General features: G+C 53.0%; 1 protein-coding gene across 1 annotated transcript; it reads left to right on the forward strand.

Annotated features, from left to right (window-relative positions):
* The first annotated feature begins 1,718 nt into the window (after positions 1-1,718).
* Positions 1,719-25,112, forward strand: LOC127571400 (claudin-1-like). The gene is made up of 4 exons (XM_052017725.1): positions 1,719-2,025; positions 11,505-11,669; positions 12,788-12,872; positions 23,693-25,112. Exons 1-4 carry the CDS (start codon positions 1,803-1,805, stop codon positions 23,844-23,846), a joined length of 627 nt encoding a protein of 208 aa, XP_051873685.1. The 5' UTR covers positions 1,719-1,802; the 3' UTR covers positions 23,847-25,112.

Genomic DNA, 25,112 nt, shown 5'->3' on the forward strand with positions numbered 1-25,112 from the left:
ATCGGTAACAACTTCTTCTCCTCACTGACCATCAACACAGGTGCACCTCAAGGCTGCGTGCTTACCCCCCCTGTTCTACTCTCCATACACACATGACTGTGTGGCTAAGCACAGCTCCAGTGCCACCTCCAAATTCACCGATGACATCACTGTTGTTTGGATAAACCACAGGTGGGGATGAGCCAGCTTACCGGAATGAGATAGGACACCAATAGGACGATAGGATTTACAAGGATGCTGCCAGGACTCGAGGGACTGAGTTATAGGGAGGGGTCGGGCAGGTTGGGACTTTATTCCTTGGAGGGTAGGAGATTGAGATGTGACCTTGCAGAGGTGTATAAAATCACAAGGGGCATAGATAGGGTGAATGCACTCAGTCTTTTCCCCAGGGCTGGGGAATCAAGAACTAGAGGGCACAGGTTTAAGGTGAGAGGGAAGAGATTTAATAGGAACTTGAGAGGCAACTTTTTTACACAAAGGGTGGTATCTATGTGGAATTAGCTGCCAGAGGAAGTGGTTGAGGCAGGTACAATAACAACTTTTAGCAGACGTTGGGCAGGAACATGGATTGGAAAGGTTTAGAATGTTATGGGCCAAACGCTGGCAAATGGGACTAGCTTGGATGGGGCATCTTGGTCAGCATGGACCAGTTGGGCAGAAGGGCCTACTTCTGTGCTGTATAACTATAACCTGGTTGAGTGATGCCGCAACAACAACCTCTTGCTCAACGTCAGTGAAATCAAAGAACTGATTGTTGACTTCAGGAAGGGGAAGGAGGGTGAACATGTGCCAGTCTACATTGAGGGGATCGGCGGTGGAGAGGGTCAGCAGCTTTAAGTTCCTGGTTGTTAACATATCGGACCTGTCCTGGGCTCAGCACACAGATGCAATCACAAGGAAAGCATGCCAGCATCTTTACTTTCTTAGGAGGTTAAGGAGATTTGGCTTCCCACCAGACACTCTAACAGACTTCTACAGCTGTACTGTTGAAAGCTTCCTGACTGGTTGCATCATGGTCTGGTACGGAATTCAAATGTGCAGGAATGTAAGAAGATGCAGAGAGTAGTGAACTCTGCCCAATACATTACAGGCACATCCCACCCCACCATTGGTAGTATCTACAGGAGGCGCTGCCTCAAGAAGGCAACATCCATCACCAAAGATCTCCACCATCCGGGCCATACCATCTTCTCACAGCTCCCATTAGGCAGGAGGTACAGAAGCCTGAAGTCCCACACCACCAGGTTCAAGAATAGCTACTTCCCTTCAACCATTCGGTTCTTGAACCATCGGGCACAACCCTGATCACTGCCTCAGTACAGCAACACTGGGACCACTCTGATCACTTTGCACTGAAATGGACTTTGTTTTATTTGTTTTAACTGTTCTTTCTTGTAAAAATTCTGTATAATGTTTTTCTTGTGAACGTTGTGTATCTGACGCTCTGTGCCTGTGACGTGCTGCAGGTAAGTTTTATATTGCACCTGTGCACACACGGATTTGTGTGTGACAGTGAACTGGGCTTTGACCTTGGGTGGGCTGCGTCTGAGGGTCTGGAAGGGTGGGGGTGACTGTGGTGCGTTGGGGTCTGGATTAGGGCGGGGAGGGGAAGGAGGTGCCTGGCTTTGGGATGGAGGGGTATCTGGTTGGGCGGAGCACAGTGAGGTGGGTGGGCGGGGAAGGGGAGGGAGGAGCCTGGTTTTGGGAGGGAGGAGCCTGGTTTTGGGGGGGAGGGGTATCTGGTTGGGCGGAGAAGGGAAGAGAGGAGCAGACACCTCTCCTTACTCCGGTGACACTCAGTTATGGCGAACGCGGGATTCCAGCTGCTCGGCTTCGCGCTGGCATTCATCGGCTGGGTGGGGGTGATCACCAGCACGGCGCTGCCCCAGTGGCGGACCTCGTCCTACGCCGGGGACAACATTGTCACGGCCCAGGCCATCTATGAGGGGCTCTGGATGTCGTGTGTGGCGCAGAGCACCGGGCAGGTCCAGTGCAAGGTCTACGATTCCATGCTGCAGCTCGGCCGTGAGTGAGGGGGTCCAGGAGAGAGGGAGAGAGGGGCCGGGAGGGGGGTCCAGGAGGTCGGGAGAGAGGGGCCGGGAGGGGGGTCCAGGAGGTCGGGAGAGAGGGGCCGGGAGGGGGGTCCAGGAGGTCGGGAGGGAAGGGCCGGGAGGGGGGGTCTCGGGGGCCGGGAAGGAGTGAGGGGCCGGAGTTCCGAGGCTGAACGCTCCTCGGTCCCTCCAGGTTTGGACCCGGGGCGGGGTCCCGGTGCCGGGGGTGAACGGGAGACGGACCGGCGCTGCCCCGCATCGTCCCGGGGTTTAATCACCCCCACCCCTGAACGCTAAAACTTCAGTGTCCGGGTCTCTGAGATTCCCGAGTGCCGGGTCCTGGGGAGGGGGGAAGGGGGAGGGAGGGAGGGGAGGGAGGGGGTCCGGTGGAGTGGTGACTGGGAGAAGGAACATCTCGGCCCCGACCCCAGACCCACCGGGTAACGGGAAGCAGAGCGGGGGCCGGATCTACGGGGTGTGGCTGGTCCCGGCTGTTCCCACCTCGGACGGGCGGTCACTGCACCCGCCGGTAACACAGACCGGGGAGGGGGGGGGGGGTTGGAGAGACAAAGTGTCGGCCGAGGGAGGGAGGGAACTGGCACACGGAGGAGAGTGTCCCCAGGAGGGGTGTGTGTGTGTGTGGGGGGGGGGGGGGGGAGACTGCAGTCCTGCCGCTGACTGACGCCTGGTCGCTCGGCAGTCGGTGTACCAGCGCGGGGAGAACCTCGGGACGCTCGGTTGTGGGCTGCTCACACCTGAGGGAGCGTGTGACCCACACGGGGAGCGAGCGGAGGTGCCGGGTGGGGTGGGGTAGGTACCGGGGAGGGGCAGCTTCCCAAGAGCTGAAGGACTGGCAGCCGGAGAACCGGGCGTGTTGCCTGAAGCGGCCGGTGGTCCGTCACCGGGTCCCGGGACCTGTGGCGGGGCGCTGACTGTCACCCTCGTGTTTTTGGACACGGGCGTGGCGCGGGGCACTGGGGACGCGGCTGTGGCTCTGGTTCAGGAAGGGTTGAGGATAAACTCGGCAACTTCACGCCGGTCAGTTCAAGCTGGGCTGGGAAGGTTTTCAGAAACACGGAGAGGGGCAGGATCGGCAGTGACCCGGCGAGAAATGGATTCCTTCAGGCAGTCGGGACGGGTTTGTTGGTGAACCGATTTGATCGAGTTTTTGATGGGGTAACGCACTGGGTGGGTGAGGTGATGCAGGAGGTGTCCCTGCTCTTGCGGGAGGACTTTGATAAGGTAACGGGCTGCCCTGTGAAGTTGATCCAAAGGGACAGAGAGAGTGGGTGTACAGAAGGTTGTGGTGACCGGCAGTGTTCCGGACGGGTGGGAGGTGGATGGTGGTGTTCCCCAGGATCGCTGGGGGGGGGGGGGGCGGTGGGGGGATGTGACGAGGATGGTGAGGGCGGGAGGGGTACCTGGACTAGTGGAACGGCAGACGTGTGGCAGATGATGTTTAGTGGGGAGATATATTCTGCCTGGAAAACTGAGGAGCGGCAGTGTGGGATACGGGGGTGTGGGAGGGACGGGGTGGAGGCGTCAGTGGGACGGGGTGGAGGCATGCACCAGGCCAGGCTTTTGTTGCATTGAACCTTGATGAGAATCTAAGAAAACGGGAACAGGAGGAGGCCACTCAGCCCCTCGAACCTGCCCTGCCATTGTGTGACCACGGCTGATCCTCTTTGCCAGTTCCCCATTGCCCTCAATCCCTCGATCTTTCAAATATTAATCTATCTCCACCTTAAATATATCCAGTGGTCGGCCCTCCCCAACCCCTGGGGCCAGAGAATCCCACAGATTCACCCCCTTTGGGGGAAGACATTTTCCATACCTCAGGGTTAGTTGACCACCCCTTATTTTTATCAATGTCCCTTGTTCAAGACTCTCCCACCGGGGGGACATCCCAGTGTGTCCCCTGTCAAGCCCCCTTTGGGTCGTATGTTTGAATGAGGTCACCTCTCATTCTTCTAAATACTGAGCCAAAGTGTCCAGCTTCTCTTGATGGGGCAACCCTCCCACCCCCGGACTTGCCCCAGTGAGTCTCCTGTGGACCGCCTCCAATGCTGCTAAATCCTTTTTGAAGTAAGATGACCAAAACTGTGCATGGTATTCCAGTGGACCTCACCAACACCCGGTACAAGCAACAAAACCGCCCTGCTCTTAAACTCCATCCCCTTCACAATAAAGGCTGTTGGCCTTCTGGTCTCCTTGGTAGACCTGCCTGCTAACCTATGATTCGTGCACTGGATCAAGTAACTTCATTGACTTGAACCTCTTTAGATGATCTGCTTTTCAGTTCCTCTTACTGCAGTATGTAACCTCACATTTCCCCACCTAAACACATTAGGCTTTGCCCAATAGCTCAACATATTTGGAATCACCATGTTCTCTCCACAACGTGCCCTTCCACCTATTTTTAAAGGCCATACTTCTGAAACCTTACATTTTGTTCCTTTCTCCAGGTCACCAATGTAAGTAGTAAACAACTGGGGGCCAAGAACTGACCCCTGGCGTGCTTCAGTTCATCACCCCCAGCCTGAAAAGGACACATTTATTCCAACTGTTTTCTTGGTAACAGCTGGATCTCAATCCGTGCTAACCCACTTTCTCCAAAACCTCAGTCCACTTCTCCCAAAATCAATTTTCTTCCTTGAGTTTTTATTCTTTTGCTGCTGGATCCTAAAAATGTCCCAGTGCCCTGACTAGCAGCAGACCTCCATACTTCCCAGTTTAACCTTATCCCTGACCTCCTTTGTTACCCATAGATTGTGCCAGAGTGATATGGACCAGCTGTCTGAGTCCTCTGTGAAGAAACGGTCAGCAACTGAGTTCCCACAGCCTCAGGCAGAGGGAATCCCAAAGACTCACTCCCCTGTTATGCCATTACCTATCTTGACTGTTCCTCTCTAACCCTCCAAGTGAAGTCGGGTCAATCTACAAAGCAATGCTGCTCCACTTCTCCTGGTGTGACGTCCACCGTCCCAGGACCCGGTGTGGTGACCCTGCTCCTGGTGTAACGTCCACCGTCCCAGGACCCGGTGTGGTGACCCTGCTCCTGGTGTGACGTCCACCGTCCCAGGACCCGGTGTGGTGAACCTTCACTGCACTCCCACTGCAAGTTGCCTCTTGTTAGGTGAAGAACTCCAAACTGCCCACAATGCTCCAGGGACAACCTCCCCGAGACCCTGGTGACCCTGTCTGTGTTCGGAGGGTGGTGCAGCTCCCCTCTGCTCACGGGCAGGTGGGACAGAGGGAACAGCCTGACATCCGATCAGCTCATTGACGGACGTGGGTGTGTGGATCACTGTGCCCACCCCCTGTGCACTGTGTCCCTGGGCTGTTTCAGCTCCCTGATGCCCAAACCCACTCCATTTCTATCTCCAGCAGGTCATGTCCACACCACCACGCTTCCAAGTGTTGGCTGCAGATCCGGCTGGTAGATAGGATGGGCCATCATGCGCGCGCGCACACACACACACACACACACACACACACACACACACACACACACACACACACACACACACACACACACCACGAATCATGCTGTTACCTCAGCCCATGTCCTTGCATCTCCTGAGGTATGTGGGCAATCGATTACCTGAGGATGTTGGGAGTCACTGGATGATGAGAGTTTACGTCCATCTCCTCACTGTTTCCCGCCTGCTCTCTGCAGGACATAGTGGAGTTGCTCAGTGACTGTAGTGATGGCCTTTTATCCCTGAGTTTGTAGGAGGTGAGGAAACCACAGTGCAGAGAGGCCATGTCGTCTGTTCCTCCCGAGCTAACTGCTGCCCAGAAACCACACACGTATTGTCACAGTCTAATTGTTACGTGATGCGTGCAATCAACATAATTTGCCTTGGAATGAATCCATGCTTCTCGTGACAACTAAATACCAGGAAAATAGCTTGTGGTTTCCTCACTCGCTCAAGATTCACTAGAACGGACGTGGTGGGTGGGGACGCTGGAGGTCGGGAGGAGATGGGGCATCCACTTGGCATGTGTGTGAATGGTTCAGCCTGGTCTCCACTCTTCACCTTGGGCCCAGCTGTCACTGAGGACAGCGATGTTACTGGGGGCCCCCCTGTCCCCCCCCCCACCACCACCCCACCTGGTGTCACTGAGGACAGTGATGTTACTGGAGACCCCACAGTTGGCTGTTTAATTGCCCCATTCACGGACAGACGTGGTTGGACTGTAGCGCTTTGATCTTCATCCCGAATGTCCCTCAGGCTGGGGAATTCTGGGTGAAGAAATCTCCTGTTATCTCTGGCCTGGACGGCCCACCCTGCACTTGGAGGTGGTGACCCCGGTTCTGGACCCCAGACGAGGGGAACAAATTTCACATCTACCCGTGACCCCATCTCTCTTGCCAATGGTCCTTGGGTTCCTGGTTCTGGGCAGCCTGGTCTGGCCCCGATCCGACACACCAGCATGGTGTGGAAGGTGTCCTTGTGAAGACCTTGTGTGACATTGGGCCCAGCGAACGCTCTCTGAGCAGAAGTAGCTGAAAGAGCAGTTGATGAGCATTGGTCAGGCACTGAGGGAAAGCCCCTCCTTTGGGACAGGGCTGTCTTGTTTTGTTTTGGGGACTGCCCATCTCCAGAGGTGGGTGGCCCCTTGGTCCTGTGTTTGTGGTGTTGCATTTTTAGCCCCTCTCTCCACCCCAATCCTGCGCTGGAGGCTCAGTCTCAAATCTCTGAGTGCAGCGGAGGGGTTGAGGTTGGCGCAGACCTTGCATCTCTGCAGTGCCCTTCCTGTCCTGACATGTTTCGCGGACACAGCTCCATGTCGGTACATGTGAATCCCTGGAATTGTCGGGACACGTTGAGAAAATGATGACGAAGCCTGTTGGGATCTGTAACCGGGGCAGCCGCACATGCAGCAAGGTGGGAAGCACTGGTTCATTCACGATGCAGGAAGGAGGGGAGGGGAGGGGCAGGGATTTACTGCAATGTTCTGGGGATGGGGGATTTCAGCTGCAGGTTAGACCAGAGGAGCTGGGCTTGTTCCCGCGGAGAAGGACGAGGTGGGACACTCGGATCTGATGGGTTGGGTGCTTTGTGGCATCGTGTTGGGTACAGACGTGGGCCCGTTTGAGCTGAACTGTTCTGGTTCTGACTGTTCCTGCTGCTTTATTCATTAACGCATGGATGGAGGCTGTTCAGCCCATCGTGTAGTGCCGGCTCCCGGGCTGCAATCCTATTGGTCCCTTCCCCCCTTCGTCCTCATTGCCTGTGATGTACTCACACATTCCCATCATTCTTTGGCCAATTGACCCACTGACCCACATGTTGTTGGGATGTGGGGGGGATCCCTGGTCACGGGGAGAAGGTGCAGACACCACATGGACAGTGCCGGAGGCGGGGGTTGAAGCTGGGTGTGTAGACCTGCACCACATGGTGCCGCAACACCGTCCCCGTGCTGCATTGATGGACGTTTCAATGACTGGGCCGTGGGTTTGCGGTTTTCTGCAGGGCGTGAGGCTTTGTACAGTGGTATCCATCAGGGAAGGTGGGGGGGGGGGGCGGGGGGAGAGCTCTGTTGATCGGGGGTGGAGGCCCTGCTGGAGGGGGAGGAATCGGCTAGGCACCGGAGGGGATAATGTTCTGCAGGGAAGCATGGGAAGAGCGGAGGTGTGGAAGTGAGAGGATTGCTGTGCCAGGAGTCGACACGGACTCAATGGTCAGATGGGAGGTCTGCGACTTATTGCTCAGGACAGGGACAGAGTTGGCCAGTGTGTCCTGCAAAGTGATTGTGTGACTAAAATCTCAGGTCGTCCGATCAAATGATGCCAAGAGCTTCAGCAAATCCGGTCCAATGAACCTAAGGAAGCTGAAGGACTTGCCCCAGTCTAGGGGTGAGCTTCCACACTGGAGGGGGCTACGGGGACAGTGTAGAGCTGAGTGGATTCCACTGTTCGAGCAGTGGTAAACACTTTGTTCATTCAGGTGAGCTGTGAGGGCACAGCCCCATCTCCCCCTCGGTGGGTACAGCAGAACCCACCCTCAGCAGAAGTTTATTCCCGGTGATGCTCTCAACCACCTGAAGGCCATTAGCCATTTGTTTATCCCATGGGTGTTTGTGGGAGCTTTCTGTGCACAATCTGGCTGACACCTTTTGAATGGGATAAAGGAGAGTTTGTGACAGTGTAGTGGATTCAGGAGGTTCCTACACTCAGGAGGGACACAGGTAAATGGAAGTTGCTGTTCTTTATAGTAACTGAATAACATGGGGCTTTCCAGTGGTGGGTCTGCTCCACCTCCCCAGGAAAGAAGTCCTCGAGGGTTATGTTGTTAACAACGGATTTGTCTTGAGTTTGTTTTACTGATGACTTTTATATCATCGGCCAGGGCAGGTTAGAACAGAACATTCCTCCTCACTGGTGACTAACAGTGAGTGTACTTGGCTGGCCTGGTTTCGGTGGCACTGCTGATGATGTGCTGGCTGTGGTAACTCTTCAGTCAGAACCAGTCTCCGTGATGCAGGCAGGAGAGTCTGGGCTCTCCACAGTCATGTGAGATTATGATCATCATTGCAACATTTGCGTCTGAACCTTGCATTACTGAGGATTCATGCGTAATTTCCCTCTGGCCCCACAACACACTCCTTCAGCCTGGAGCAGGGCTCTGTGTTTAGGGGCTCACTGAAAAGAAAGTGTTACCCAGGGGATATCACTTTGCTGCCCTGCACATTGTGAATTGATGTTGTGTTCAGTTTTCCGTGTTTCCCGTTCCTCTGTAACCTGCTCCGGTTGCACCAGGACCCTGTAAACAGCATTCCCACTGCCACACCATGGCACTGTCAGCAGCTCAGCCCAAGGTTCTGGAACTCTCAGACTAAACCTGCTGCCACTCACTCCTACCCCTCACCCCCCACCCCCGTCTCCAAAACAAGGCCGAGACTTCACCCTTTTAACATCTGCTCCAGGGGTTGGCACCAATTGTTCTGTGCAGTGCTCGCAATGTTTCCTTTGTTAAAGGTGCCATCTAAATGCATGTTGGTGTTGTTGACCTGGGAAGGCTCCGAGCCGGGAGTGCCCTGCACAATGTCCCAGCCAGCCGAGTCTCAGCATCCTCTCTGCTATGGCTGTTTGTATTTGGTTTGTGGCAGCAAGGCCGATTCACCGGCAGGTGCCAGGCATCCCAAGGGCTGGATGTGAGCACAAGGAAATATGAGGCCACTTAGCCCCTCAAGCCTGCCCTGCCTGCCAATATGATCACGGCTGACCTGCTCTCCTCTGTAGCTCGTTGGCTCACAACGTCTCTCCACCAAATCTTCAAACTTCCAAGGCTGTACTCTGAAACCCACAGAAGGTGCCAGAGCACTCGGTAGCTCTGTGGGGAGGGGAACAGGGTGAACATTTCCGGTCGAAGGCCCTTCTTCCACCCTTTAACTGCAGATGTGGTGTTGATCCCCTTAAGTTTTGCACACCCCTCCCTCTCTCTAACCTACTGCCCTGAACAGTGCTCTGCTCACCAAGGCCCAACCCTGATGATGTCATCAGTCCTGCTGATGAACAGTGTGCTGTTGGAATGCAGTGAACTCCGGTGTTGCAGAGACCACACATCCGCTCGCAGACCTCCCCCTTACCTCCCCCTTACCTCCCCCTTACCTCCCCCTTACCTCCCCCTTACCTCCCCCTTACCTCCCCCTTACCTCCCCCTTACCTCCCCCTTACCTCCCCCTAGACCGTAACCCCAACACTCAACGTCAGGCCATTGCCTCCAGGTAGTCCCAGACCTCACTTCCTCAGAACTTCCCTCCACAGCCTCCAGTGTTGATCTCCTAGCTGCCTTCTACCTCTCCCCAATATTCACAGGCAAAGCTGTCCGGGCAGTCCCATGGTTTCAGCCTGTTCCTACCCCACCCAGCGTATTCCTTCCACTGTGTCTCCCCTGGTCCTGCCCCTTCCCACCTCTGACATCCCCCACCACTTCAACAGTTTCCAACCAGCTCAGCGTCACAGTGGGGAAGTGGTCTTCACTGAAATATTCACCTTCCACAGATGCCGTCTGACGTCAGTCTCCCCAGCATTTACTTTCCCCATTATTGTGTCTGGGTCTGAACCCCAGAACTGCCTCCCCAATGGCACTGTGGGAGTGCCTTTATCAGAGGGGTGCAGTGGCTCATGGGGGTACTCACCCCACCTTGTCCAGGGCTGTTGGCTGTCTCATGAATGAATACAAACCCCTTGAGGGAAGCAGTGGGTGGAACGTCTGGTCAAGGACGGCATTGCGAGCCAGAGTATTGCATGTGCAGTCATTTTGAATCAATCCTGCCATTCAAATGTGCTGAAATTGGAAATGTTACTGGTTGTGAAGGGGTTTAGATTTGTCCGTTGAAGGTATAACTTTTTTTTGAAGATCTGAGCCACAAGGTGTGACACATGAAGGATGTGGGGGCTTTGGAGAGGGTGCAGAAGAGGTTCACCAGGATGCTGCCTGCTTTAGAGAGTATAAGCTATAAGGAGAGTTGGACAAACTTGGGTTGTTTTCTCTGGAGTGTCGGAGGCTGCGGGGAGATCCGACAGAAGTGGATAAAATTATGCAAGGCATAGACGGGGCAGATAGTCTTTTGCCCAGAGTGAAAATGTCAATACTAGAGGGCGTGGGTTTAAGGGGTGAGGGGGAAAGTTTTTCTACGCAGGAAGAGGCACCTCCGCACAGCATGTCCACACCAATCCCATTTACCCACATTTGGTTTGTGTCCTTCTGTTCCTTGGCTATTCATGTGCTTGTCTAGATGCCTCTGAAATGTTGTGATTGTATCTGACTCCGCCTCCTCTGGCAGCCCATTCCAGGTACTAATCATGTCTATTTATAAAAAAACTTTCCCCTCAAATCCTCTTTAAAACTCCTTCCTCTCGCCTTAAACCTATGTCCTCCTGTTCTGACACCCCTACCATGGGAAACGGACCCTGACTCTCTCCCCTGTCTCTCTCTCTCTCTCATAATTTTATATACTGTCAGGTCACCACTCAGCCGCCCTGGGCCTCTCCAATCGCTCCCCTAAACCAAAGTCCTCCAATCCAGCCAACGTCCTGGGAAACCTCCAGAACTGCACACAATACTCCAAGTGCGATCTAACCGGTTACTTGTTGTAAAGTGACGTCCCAACTCTTGTATTCAATGCCTTGACCTATGAAGGCAAGTACTCCACATGCCAGCTTCACCCTGTCTGCACTTTCAGGGAACGGTGGACTTGAACCCAAATGTCACTCTGTTCATCAACACCCCTTCGTGCCCTGCCACTGACGGCATACCTCCTACTCTTATTTGATTTCCCAAATTGCATCACCTTGCATTTGCTGGGATTAAATTCCATCTGCGAAGCTGCTGGAAGTTGGGTGATGCTTTTAAACGAATGCAGCAAAGCCAGGGTCTGGGGTTCTGGCTGGGGGCCCACGGATCAGGTTCTCACCGCTGCACATCTGTCCAACTTCAGGGACCCTCCAGGCCACCCGTGCACTCATGATCATCGGCATCCTGCTGGGAGCCATGGCGATCCTGGCCTCCTGTGTGGGAATGAAGTGCACCACCTGCTTTGCAGATGATGAAGAGAAGAAGGCGAAAGTTGCGGGCACTGGTGGCGTGCTCTTCATTATCTCAGGTACGGGGCAAGGGGTGGACGAGCTACGATCGTAGGGGATCAAAGGCCTGCAGTGGAGTGATCTGGGGTAGGGAAGGGCATTGGAACCGGATGCCTGCTTCGTCCAACATGTCTGCCTTAAGGCAGCTCTGACAAGTGGGATACTGGGGAAAGCAGCCAACACCCTGACTAATCCCTCCAATCCCCTGCACAGTTCAAAGGGAGCTTCCCCGACCAGTGTGAGCCGCTAGATGTGGGGAGCTTCCCTGACCAGTATGAGCCACCAGAGCTGTAACTCACAAGCAGTGAGCTAAGGCAGAGCTTGGAACACGATGTCCAGGGCAGGAATCACGGGTGACGTTGTTGTTGGCTCTTTTGTACCACTGCCACTGTGATGCAGAGTTTGCTGGGCATTAATGTGGCTGTGTCAGTGAGGTCTGGGGAAAATCCTGAGCCTGCCTGTGTGGGGGATGGTGAGTGAACGGTTCACCAGTGGGACGTGTCGATGACAACAACCAAACTGCTGGAGGAACCTGGGTTGAGGGATTGAGAGGCTGGTGGGTTGGCCATTCAGCCCCTCTGCAATTCGTAGCTTCCACCTCAACTCCCTTTCCCGGCATTCAGTCAGAACAATCCCCTCCCTTGCCTCCCGTTACGGCCTGGGATGCATTTCATCCGACTCTGGGGGTTTATCCACCTTTAAGCCTGCTAAGGCATGCATTGCCTGATGATAATGTTACTGGAATCCCACTCCTTGAATTCTCCAACTAACCTCCTCCTCGGGGGGAGGTGAGAAACATTCATACGTCCCAACCTCTGGCTCCATGCACTGATTGCCTCTGATGGTCCGCGCTCTTCCCCTGGCCACCCACCCTCTTGCCCTTACTAGGGTCAGGTTGGGTCTGGCTGGGCTCAGATTGGCCCAGATTGGGCCGGTTCTGGGTCAGGCTTGGATTGGAGGGGGTCAGGCAGATCAATTTACCTCCTGAGGACAAGGCGCCGGCCAGTGATTGGTGTCACCGCTGCCTTTGATGCTGGGGTTTAATGGAATCTGTCTGCAGCTGGGTCAGGGTTGTTAGAGTTTACCCCTCTCCCTGAGAAGGCCCTGGTAATTAACACACTCCAATCCTGCCTCCCAGGTCTTCTTGCACTGGTCGCCACGGCCTGGTTTGGAAACAACGTTGTGCGGGAGTTCTACGACCCCTTTACCCCGGTCAACACCCGGTAAGTTACGCGCGGAATGGGAATGAATCCTGAAGCAAAAATGGACAACGTTTGCGGGAACAGTTTGGGGAGGGTTTAAGTGAAGCGGGCGGGGGATGGGGGAGTGGGGGAACAGACGTGGGTGTGACAGACAATGGAAGGAAGCAAAGGCTGCAGCACACCTTCAGTGTGAAGAGACGGACGAGTCAGGCAGAGCGACTGAGGGCACCAATTGACACGTGGGTGTGTTACAATAATGGCTGAAGGAAGGGCTGGCAACTCAATGTTCTGGGACCTTGGATCTTCGTTCAGAACGAAGAGGACATGGTAGAAACAAGCGCAGGAGATGCTGGAAATGCTCAGTAGCTCAGGCCACATCTGTGGGAAGAGAAACAGAGCAATTTTTAGGTCGAAGGCTCTTCAGAACTGGAAAGGAGACACAAGTGGTCCGTTGAGCTGCAGGAAGGAGGGGGGATGCCTCTGACAGGGTAAAACTGGGGTGACCATGGGGATCTGTCGGTGAGTGAATGGGAGCAGTTGGAGGGTGAGAACGTGGTCAGAAGAATGTAGAAGTTGTGAAATGCAGAGCAGGAGGACGTGCCGGGCAGGTCAGACTGGGCATCTCCTCCACTCCCAGAGAGAGGAAGGGAAGGAATGGATGACTGATACAGACGGAGAAATCCAATTACCTGGAGCTGTGCAATGTGCCCAGACGGGAGGTGAGGTGCTCCTCCAGCTTGCGTTGGGCCTTGGTGACGGTACAGGAGGTCACAGACCGATTGGTCAGGGTGGGTAAAGACAACAGGAAGCTCGGAGTTGCTCCCATGGACTGAACGCAGGTGTTCCGCAAAGCGGTCACCCGATTTGTTCCTCCATAGTCGAGGTGAACACTGAGCACAGTGCAGTAGGTTAGAAGAAACGCAAGGAGATCACCGCTTCACCTGGGTTCCTGGATGGTGGGAAGGGAAGTGGTTGGTGGGAACAGAAGAGTGGACTAGGGAGCGGTGAAGGGAACGGTCCCTGTGGAATGCTGAACGGGGAGGAGAGGGGAAGCTGTGTCTGGTGGTCGGATCCCTGAGGTGGGTGGAAATTGTGGAGAACTAATTGTTGAGTCTGGTGGGGTGGAAGGTGAGGACCAGGGGAACTCTATCCTTGTGTCTCAGAGGAGAGGGTTTGGGAAGTGGATGAGGACTTTGTTAACAATGGTGGAGGGCAAGCTGCAGTTCAGAAATAGACACAATCCAGGGGCACCTGTATCCAAAGAGGATGGAAAAGAGGAGGAGTCATTGCAGTATTAATGAATCCGGGAGGTCATAACTGCCGTAATGAGGGAGGAAATGTTAAAGAAAGCTCTTCAAACGGGGCCGTGTAGCTGGAGCCTCGCAGCAAACAGGTAATTGTGTTCCTGGGGCTACAGTACAGACCTCACAGTCAGCTGGCGATGGAGGAGCAGCTGTGCAGACAACTTGGAGATGCTGGAGTAATAGGATTGTGATAGGGTCTCAACTTCTCCAAGATTATCTGGGAGGGATCATTTTGGCGTGAAAGGCACGGAGGGTGTGGAATTTTTAAAGTGTGTCGAGGAGACCTTTTCGAGACAGTCCACTGCGGAAAGCACAGTGCTGATCTAGTCTCAGTGAATGTAGCTGGACAAGTGGTTGAAGGGTTAGAGGCAGAGCAGTTCAGAGATTGTGACCGTAACACTAAGTTTTCAGGTGGAGGAGGACAAGGATAGATAAAGGCGACTGGTTTCAACATGAGAGGGTCTTGAATGAATACTTCTCATCAGTATTTACTATGGAGAAGGACTTTGCAGTCCAAGAATTCCAGGATAGGACAGCGGAATTGTAGAACATGTTATCGTTACAAAGGAGGAGGTACCAGATGTGTTAGCAGGCACGGAGGTGGATAAATCCCCAGACCTGATGAGACACATCCCAGACTGCAGTGAGCAGTTCCTGGGGCTCCGTCAGAGATGTTTAAATCTGTGCTGGCCGCAGCTGAGGTGTCACACAACTGGCAGACAATGAATGTGGTACCTTTATTCAAGAAGGGCCGTGGAGATAAGCCAGGTAATTATAGGCCTGTTGGTCTAATGTCAGCAGGAGGGAAATTATTGGGGGAAAATATTCTAAGGAACAGAATTGACCATCAGCTGGAGAGGCAAAGATTATTCAAGGGTAGTCACCACAGCTTTAAGGGGAAGCCTATTGATGAATTTGATTGAATATTTCAGAGGTGACAGTTTCAGTGAGGGTAGAAGTATTAGTGAAGCTGAAGGCCATTGAAAATGTCCCACATGGGAAACTGATGTAAAGGATCTGAGCTCGGGATACGCGGCAAGTTCACAAATTGAACCTGAAATTATTACCGTGATAGGAGTTAGGGAATATTTTCGTGATTGGACGTCTGTGACCAGTGGTGGATCACAGGGATCGGTGCTGGGACCCTTACTGGTATATACGTTGATGATTTGTATCTGGATGTAGGAAGTACAATTAGTAAGCTTGCAGATGGTGGTGACGTTGGTGGTGTGGAGATGGTCTTCAGATGCAGAACAATATTGATGAGGTGCTAACATGGACAGAGAAATTGTAGATGGAATTTAATCATGCAAAATGTGAGGAGCAAAAAGATTACGACACAATGGTGGTGCCCTGGGAGTACTGAGGAACGGCGGACCTAGGTGTACGTCCAAGGACCCCTGAAGGTGGCAGCTCAGGTAAGATGAGGTGCCTTCATTAGCCAGAGCATAGAACACAACCAGTGTGAGGTCATGGTCCAACTATGGAAGTCTTTAGCTGGCCACAGCTGGAGTACCGTGTGTACAGTTCCCATCACCACACAATGGGAAGGAGGTGACTGCACTGGAGAGGGTACAGAGATGTACCAGCACCTTTCCTGGGATGGAGTGTTTCCGCTGTGAGGAGGGGCTGGGCTTGTTATCTCTGGAGCGAGAGGTCTGGGCAGGGTGTGGACCTGAATGAAGTGTAAACATAATGAGGGACCTAGATAACAGGAAACATTTCTCCTGAGCGGAGGTGCCAATAGTCAGAGGCTACAGGTTTAGAACATTTAGTGGATGTCAAAGGATTTTTCCCCGGGGAGAGGCTGGAATTGAATGCTCTGCCTGCGGGGGTGGTGGAGGAGGCAGAGAGACTCTCAATATTTAAGAACACTTGAATGACCAATGCAGAGAGTGCTACAGGTGAGAAAATGGGATTAATGCAGAGAGGGCTGGCACAGACCTGTCGGCAGAATGGCCTATTTCTGCACTGTAGGAGTCTCTCTGCGACTCCAGGAAGGACAAGGATACCACTGCACAAAGTGGATCAATGTCCCTCCCATCAGACAGGAGCAGGCAGCAGCTCCCACAAGGGTAACGGTCACTTCATCTGTTCGTGAGCTGTGGCTGGGGAAGTATTGGCCACGGTCAGGGACTCTTCCCTGAGAGGGGAGGGGCCTCGGAGCTGGTGATGTTGCTGCACGCCCTCACCGCAGCGCTGAAGTCTTGGCCCGGGGTGATGTGGAGAATGAGGGACTCGAACCTCGAACTCTGGAGTGTGAATGATGTCACGGAGACACTGCACAGATGGCTGCTTGGACTGGGGAGAAGGTTGAGGTGTTGAGGCAAGGAGTGTGCTGTATTGCTGGGTCATGGACGGTGTGTCAGAGAGAGGTCACCCCTCCCCGCTGGGCTGTGGACAGGATGTCAGCCATGATTGGTTGCTGGTACCAGAGGGGAGAAGCCAGGAGGGAGCCCCACCGTGAGGTTGAACTGTGCTGAGCTGAGGACCCCAGTGACGTCGGAGCATGCCGGCAGGGCTCCGCTCCACGGGAAGTGGAGGACAAGGTCAGGAGGAGGAGGGTTGATTGGTTTTTGGTGCTGGTTGAGTGTCGACGGAGAGACCTGGTGAAATGGGGGGAGTTTCAGATCTCAAACCTTGAAGCAACTTTAAATCTAACCTGAATACAAACAACAGCTCGAAAAACTCATTGAGGAAGCTGTTAAAGTTCACGAGCTCCTGCTGTTTTGCTCTCTTTCTCTTGCTACCTGACCATCTCCATTTCCCACTTTGAAAGCTAGTTTTGAGTAAACCACTGACCTCACATCAGCGGCAGGCTGCAGCGGGCTGTTTGAGAGCAGGGCTGTGCTGGGTGAGAACAGCCAGCTCTCCAGGTACTGGCCAGCTCATTGGCCCAAAGCTGGTGTTCACACACAGCTCCCGGCCTGAAACGTGTTCGTCACAAACTCCAGCTGGTGATTCTTCAGCCGTGCAGGGGGAAGGTTCATCAATGGGGGTGATGACGGAGCTCCTTCACGTGGATGTGTTGTGAAATGTGTCGATGGGAGCGACCGTTTGGGGTTCTCTGCCTTCCCCCTGTCTTTAATGAAATTAGAACAACACTCCGCAGGTTGGGCAGCATCCATGGGGTGAGAAACAGTCAATGTTTCAGGTCGTCTAATGCAGGGTCTCGAACCTGAGACGTTGACTCTCTTCCCCAGCTCAAGGGTGGCTCAGTGGCACAGCTGGTGGTCACTGCTCCAGTTCAATCCCGGCCTCCGGCGCTGTCTGTGTGGAGTTTGCACGTTCTCCCTGTCACAGTGTGGGTTTCCCCCGGGTGCTCTGTTTCCCTCCCACATCACATGCATATGAGGGTCGTCGGGTTAATTGGCCTCAGTGTGGGGGTGAGGGGGAGAATAGAACAGGGTTAGTGTAAGTGCTGGTGGCTGGTCAGCATCGACGGTGGGCCGAAGGGCCTATTGCTGTCCAGATAATTCAAAGCTGTACAACACTGCAGGAGTGTCTTCCCTCAGCCCCTGCAGTAGGACGTGGTGCTCCTGTGTCAGACTGTGCTGCTGTGAAGGCCTCCTGCCTGTTGACCACTGGCTGCTCTGCACGGACAAGGTGTCCAAGTCCCTTCGTACATCAGCCCTCTGCAGCCTCCCATCTGCGACACTCTAAATCTCCTCCCCTTGACCTTAAATTTTCTCTCTGCTATGGGGCAAAGTTTCTAACTGTCTACCCTATCTATGCCCCTCCTAATTTTGTACACCTCTGTCAGGTCCCCCCTCGGTCTCCTCCACTCCATGGAAAACAACCCCCTCCTAACTGGTAACATCCTGGTGAATCTCCATGACACCCTCTCCATTGTAATCACATCCTTGCGGTAGTGTGGTGACCAGAACTGTGCACATTCCAGCTGTGACCTAACCAATGTTCTATAACGTTGTACCAAACCTCCCTTTTCATATTTTGTGGCCTGGCTAATGAAGACAAGTATCTTGTAAACTCTTGTCATCAGCGTATCTACCACCATTCACTGTGCACGTCCTCCTCAAACACGTCACCTCACACACGTCAGGATTAAGTTCCATCTGCTGTTGCTCTGCTCTGCCCATCGGTATCATCCTGCGGCCTCGGACTAACCTCAGCACTATCTACAGCACCTTCTGCTGTTCAGGTCACCTTCAGGTATACCAGTTGTATCTCCCTACATTCACATCCAAACTGGGAGGGTCCCAGTGCCGAGGTCCACCTCTGGGCACAGGCTTCCAATCACAGAAACAACCCTCCTCCATCACCATCCAACTCCTAGTATCAAACCAATGTTGGATCTATTTGCCAACCTGCCCTGGCTCCCATGGACTCTCACCTTGTGGACCAGCAGTCCATGTGCAACCTTGTCGAAGGCTTTGCTAAAATCCACGTCAACCACTCTGCTTCATCAATATATCCAGTTACCTCAGTTAAACTGGTTCGATGGGATCCATGTGGACTACCTTTGATTAATCCCTGCCTTTCCAAGTGTAGTTTAAGCCTGTTCCTCAGAATTGTTTCCAGTAACTTGCCTACCGCTGATGTTGGAGACACTTAAGTCTTCGCTGGCCACAGGCGAGGTGCCAGATGTGATACCTGTCCTGAGAAGGGCAACAGGGATAAGCCAGGCCAGAGAGTCTAACCTCGGGGCCCTGGCAATCTCCTCCCTTGCCTCTCCATCGCATCCTGGGACACATCCCATCAGGCCCTTGCATTTATCACCTTTGAGCCTCCTTTTTAATGCTAACATGTTGTGGAATTTCACCCCCCCTCTGGAAATTCTGCATTGGGATTTTCCTTGATCATGACTGCTGGTGATATTTCATGCGCCCACCCCCAGCACTCTGTGCTCCTGAGGGGTGTCCCTGTTCTTTATAACTGCCATGTGCTTCCCTTCTCCCCTTACCCAGCCCCCACTGCCTCCTGACATCCAGGGTTCCCTGATCCTCGCCTTCCACCATTAAGGGAACATGTCGACCCCGAACCCCCACCATTTCCCTTTTGAACGACTCCCCTGTGTCAGATGGAGACCTCCCCACTTCTCCCGGTCCACCTCTGCCAGCCTTGGTCCTGCCTTGCCCTGTTGGAATCTGCCTTCCCACAGCTCGGCTCCTTAAATCTGGACCAGAGGATCTCTCGATGCTCTCCCAGCGTTAACCCTTTCCTGATGTTTACGTAGAGTTGGGCTGGTTAATTGGGTGCACGTGGTCTTTCTCCTGAAAGTATTTCCTGCCAAAGGGCCAAGGTTTAAAATCTGACCTGATGCTGCTCCCCAGGAGAGTGTCGTTCAACAAATGGCGCTCTGGGGTGTTTCCAGAAGGTTCCCCGTTACATGTGTGGCTGTGGAGTCTGCACTTTGTTCAGCAGGAGATGTTTGAGAATGTGTGCTGAATGTGTTCAGACATGCCAGCTGTGGTTTCAGCTGATGTAATCTTTCACAGTCAGGTTGTGCTGAGTACTTGAGTGAGCACTGAGCAGACGGTTATCGGTGGGTTTGGCGCCGGCTGCAGTCACTGCAGGACACAACAGGCAGAGGAATGCTCTCTGAACAGGGGAGTGCTGCCTCTGGCCACGGGTGTCTGAGGGAAGCAGTTACCCCCTGCTCTCTCTATCTCTCTCAGACGCACACGCACAGCCTCTGCCCTCCCTCTCAGCTGGGCATCTCTGACAACATGGTGGTTGGACCGGTCACCGACGGGCTGCTGAATATTCAGCACTCAGGTCACCGGTTACCACGAGAAATTCCTTTCTGAGGGTAATTGGTTTACTCTTGTCACGTGTACCAAGATACAGTGGAAAGCTTTGTTTGCGTGCTACCCAGACAGATCCTCCCACGCATGGGTACCTTGAAGTACAAAAGGGAAATGAACAGAATGCAGAAGGTAGTGTTATGGTTACAGAGGAAGTGCAGGCAGGGTGATGGATCTTTGAAACTCTCGCCCTCGGGGATCTGTGGGGGCAGAGTCACTGAGTACGTTTGAGGGGGAACTGATAGACATTGGAACAACAAGGGAGTTGGGATACAGGAAGAGCACGAGAAAATGTTGCTGAGGCCGTGGGATCAGCCCTGGTCTTGTTGAATGGTCGAGCAGACTTGATGGGCCGAATGGCTTCCTCCTATTCCCTTGAACCAACAGTATGTAGCGTGATCCATGCCCAGCCCTCTACCGAAGGGGGCGTCTTTTTCCACCAGCCAATACTGGCAGAGGTGGAAACGGGGATGAATTAACTTGTTGCCCATGGATTCACTGCCTGGTACCTTTCAGATAGAGACCATTTGGCCCATCACGTCTGCAGTGGCTCTTTGAAAGAGCTCTCCACAGGTCGCCCATTACTGCAGGTTTTCCCAGTCCCTGTGTGAATGTCTCTGTCACACCGTGTCCTAGCCACTTGCTGCCTCGTTCTTCCTTGTGCTGCCCCCGGTCCTTAAATCTGTGCCGTGGGGGTGTAATATACGAAAAGTGGGAGCCTCCTTGACCTCTTCCCTTCAGTATGATCCGGTGCCTCCCATCCATACCTTGACTTCCACTGACGGGTACTGTAGAGGGCGTGCACAATTCTGGTTCCCTTATTTAAGGGATGTGTACTGGCATTGGAGGTGGTGCAGAAGAGATTCACTGGCTAATTCTTGGGATGAGAGGGTTGTCCTATGAATAATGTCTGAAGAGGCTGGGTCTGCATTGTTTGGTGGTTAGAAGGATGAGAGGTAACCTTACTGAAACGTAGAAGGTGATGAGAGGGGATGTTGAGGTGGGACTACTCGTGAGGGACCTGCTCATAAGATTAAGGAGTGGTCAACTTCCTTGGGTATGTAGCAACCCTCTCAGGGAGGGTGGTGGACTTCACCCCCCAGGGCTGTGGGGAGGGTGATTGGGGGATTTAAGGAGGAAGTACAATGTGTGAAGATAAGGAGTTGAGAGCTGTGGAGAGTTGTCCTCAGCAGATACAAGCCCAGCCTGTCCAACATAAGACAGCCGCCCATTCCAGATATGACTGAATGACTGGAGCCTTTCATTCCCTGAACCATTCCAGCCAGTCTCTGCTTCATTAGACAGATCCTTCCTAGTGAGACCAGAACTGACCCTGGTCTCCATCTGAGGATAGCTGGTGTTGTTAGCCAGGGGAGGGTGTACACTGGCCGCCCTTTTCTGAGTGAGGCTGGTTGTGTGCTTACTTGGTACAGACCGTTCCTGCCTTTCCAAGTAGTAATAAATCCCATCCCTGGGTCTTTTTCCCCAATAATTTCCCAACTACCTATGTAAGGCTCACTGGCCTGTAGTTTCCGGGTTTAACCCTACCATCCCTCTTCAGTATGGAAACATTAGCCACCCTCCAGTCTTCCGGTACCTCACCCCTGGCTATGATGAGACGAAAAATTTCTGTCAGAGCCCCAGCAATCTCTTCCCTTCCTATAACAACCTGGGATAGATTTCAGCAGGCCTTGGGGACTTGTCCACCTTGATGTGTGTCAATCTCTCACACACTTTCTCCTCCCTGATACACAGGTTTCAGACAGTCAGCATGCACCTCCCCTAACTCCCCACCCTCCCTGGTGAATACTGATGCAAATTATTCATTCAGGACACCACACACACACTTCCCGTTTGGCCCCTGGGGGACCGACTCTTTCCCTAACTACCCTCCTGCTCCCCATTTATAAAAGGTGTTGGAATTCCCTCTGATTCTGTCCAGTGAAATTTCATCTCCCCTTTTGTCCCCCCTCATTCCTACACACCTCGCCTATATTCTCCATAAAGGACTCGCTCGATAACAATTTCCTTTCTTAACCACGGTTCCCAATCTTACCATCTTTGCCTCTCACCCTTGCAGGGACACACTGACTCTGAACCCTTCCTGTTTCACTTCTGAACACGTCCCACATGGTGTTTCTCCCTCTAGCAGCTGCTCCCAATTCACCTTCACCACGTCCTGTCTTATACAATCGGTCAGCCCCTCCCCAGTACAAGACCTCCAATCCAGGTCCAACCTTAACCTTTTACCCTGACTACCTTAAAGCTGTGGTCACTGTTCCCAAAGGTCCTCTGCAGACACTGCCACCACTTATCCACCCTCGTTCCCTAATACAAGGTCAAGTACAGCTCCCTCCCCAGTGAGACTCCCCACTTCCTGCCTTAAAAACCCTTCCCGAACATAATTAACAAATTCCACCCCTTCTAAGTCCCTGACACTGAGACACTCCTCATAACTATTGGGAAAGTGACCACTACAATCGTATTGGTTCACATCCTAATTCTATTTGTCAATATATTTGTTCTTCCAAATCCCACTGACTATTGGGGACCTTTAGTATAATCCCATCAAAGTGATTGCCCCTTCCTTATTTCTAAGTTCTACCCATACAGATTCTAATTCCAATTATTGATACCTCTGGTTATTGTCTAATACCTGCATAGATCGATGTTTAATCTGCCTCCACATCCCTTTGCCCAGATTTACTCTGGGGGCACACTCTTCTGTGGTGGATTCAGGTGCAAAATGCAGAGTGGCTGCCCTAACACTACCCTCCAATTCCCATTTGTGTCTTCAATGGCTGCACTTCTCTAGGTACCACTGTTTGTGTAGTGTTGCTGGCAAAATTGTCAGCATGGATGTGAGGTGGAAGGGCCTCAGAGTTGGGAATCAGAGTACGACAGACTCCGACCCCCGTTCACTGCCGTCTTCTCTCAAATGCTCCCCTTTGCCCCTTATTTTAATGTTCACTTCCCTGCTCCTGTTTCCGGCCTGGTTCCCACTAGATTTACAACCCGCCACTTGCCGTCTGCAGACTGTTTCTGCTTTACCTTCCTCTGTATGTATCTCTCATCATCCAGAGATCTCTAGATGTGTTGGTTCTTCCTCTGCCTCTCAGGGCAATGTGCCTCCCCTCAGCTCTACCCGAGCCATCTCCTCCAGGGTAGCTTAATGTTCCTCGACAATTGGTTCCAGTGTTCCTGAGCCAGATCCACTCTCATCCCATGGGAACCAGCCCTCCTCCAATGGATTATTCTAACTTTGGATGACTCCTTTTTTACAGCTAGTCCAATTCTTCCAATGTCATGATTGCTGTTTCCTAATTGTTCCCCTACTGGAACTTTTGTGCTTTTGACCTCCTCATTCTCCAGAAGCAGATCCAGCAATGACTCCACTTCATTGACCAGGAACACACTGCTCTGGAGATTATCCTGGGCATGCTTTAAAAAGTCCTCACCCCCTCTGTCCTTGATGCTGTTCCCAATTTACATTGGGATGATGAAGGTCTCCCATTATAACTGGCCTATGGATTTGTAATTCAGGTTCAATCTCCTGACAAGCTGCAGCATCAACGAGGGGAGGGGACCTCACCACGGGTGCAAAGACCCCCAACCATTGCAGGTGCTAGTTGTTAAAATGAACACAGGACAACCCCCAGTTTTGCTTCCCAAAAGCGGACAGCACACCTGGTAAGCGGGAGGGCATTGGCAAGGATGGCACGGTGAGGGCTACCCCGCACAGCCACTGACTGGCCTCTTTTCTTCACAGGTTCGAGTTTGGCCAGGCCCTCTTCATCGGCTGGGCAGCTGCCGCGCTCTCCATGCTGGGCGGAGCTTTCCTCGCCTGCTCCTGTGCCAAAGGAGGGTCCTCGGGACGTCCCTACCCACGATCTGCTCCATCTGCCGCGAAGAACTATGTGTAGGCTTGGCCAGGGGCTGATGCGTCCCATTGGGACTGACCACACACTGTGTGGCCCTGAGCTTTGCCAAGTATTACCCTTGATGATGGTTCCTGCAAGGACAGGCAGGAACTGAAAGGGCTTTCTCTCTGTCGGAGGGTATTAGTGTGAGAATGTACGGCGGGTGCAGGCCTTTGCTGCCTGGTTCACGTCTCACCAAAGTCCAGTTCCACTGTCCGAACATCAGACATGATGAGACGAGACAAGGGCAGATGTGACCCAGTCTGCCTTGGCCCCGCATGTGTCCAATTTCACCTGTAATATCTTCTTTACACATTGTATTGCCATTTTCATTTCAAGTTAATCGTAAGTAATTGTCAGTTTCAGTATTTAGAGCGTAGATTTTAAGCCTTTCCTGCAACATATAAAATCTGAACCAGCATTTTTGGGAGGTTGGATACATCAGTGTCTGCTTCTGAGGTAACTGGGTGGTGGGACTTCGCATTGCAATGCTCAGAGAACCCCAGAAGAGTGCAGCCTTTCACCCAGACTGTGACTAGCTGTCTGCATCACTTTGCAGCCCTGCTCATCCTGAGCTTTTGCTTTAGTTGCCTTGCACATCAACCTCAAAAATTGTCTGGTGGGAACACTGGGAAGGGGGCTCCCTCGGCATTTGTCTTGTTGATGCTCAGTGAAAGGACCAGAAAGATTCCTTCACAACCCTGGGTAGCTGAGGTGGTGCCATATCCCTGGTACTGAGTTATCCTGTGTCAGCTGATTCCCCTCGCAGAGTAGATAGGGGAGCTGGGGCAGACACACCAGAGGGTGGTGGTGAGCTCACAGTTCACACAAGGTCCCCTGTGGGTGGGACACAGATCTGACTTGGCTTCAACCATCGGCTTCAGCAGAGCCCAGGATGGCGAAGACCAAGGGCAGTGCAGCCCCTGACCCACAGGCAGACTCTGGGGTAGCTCACTGTTAGATAATCAATGTTTGGACACAGCCTCTGAGTTCCAGCCAACCCGGTTCTGTCCCTTACACTGCTGTGTGGGACAGGTCCTCTGTCAGTGGTCCCTTTGTACGGTCATCGAGTTGCAGCTGACAAATACAATGTGCACGGTGCTGTGACCAGAACCATCAGGCACGTTGCCGCATTTTTCATCTGGGATGGAGGCAAATTGGGAACTTGGGCAATTGTCTGAGTGTTGAGTTGATTTCATTTAATGCATCAATTAGTGTGTTGTTCACATCGCAATCAGAATCTTTTAAAAAATAAATCTGAATTCTTAC

The sequence above is a fragment of the Pristis pectinata genome, chromosome 6 (assembly GCF_009764475.1).
Source record: "Pristis pectinata isolate sPriPec2 chromosome 6, sPriPec2.1.pri, whole genome shotgun sequence".
In the NCBI taxonomy this organism is placed as follows: Eukaryota; Metazoa; Chordata; class Chondrichthyes; order Rhinopristiformes; family Pristidae; genus Pristis; species Pristis pectinata.

Coding starts and splice junctions, on each gene's coding strand:
- LOC127571400 (XM_052017725.1), top strand. CDS start 1,803: ATGGCGAACGCGGGATTCCAGCTGCTCGGCTTCGCGCTGGCATTCATC. Junction 2,026..11,504: donor TTCCATGCTGCAGCTCGGCC/GTGAGTGAGGGG, acceptor GTCCAACTTCAG/GGACCCTCCAGGCCACCCGT. Junction 12,873..23,692: donor TTTACCCCGGTCAACACCCG/GTAAGTTACGCG, acceptor TTTTCTTCACAG/GTTCGAGTTTGGCCAGGCCC.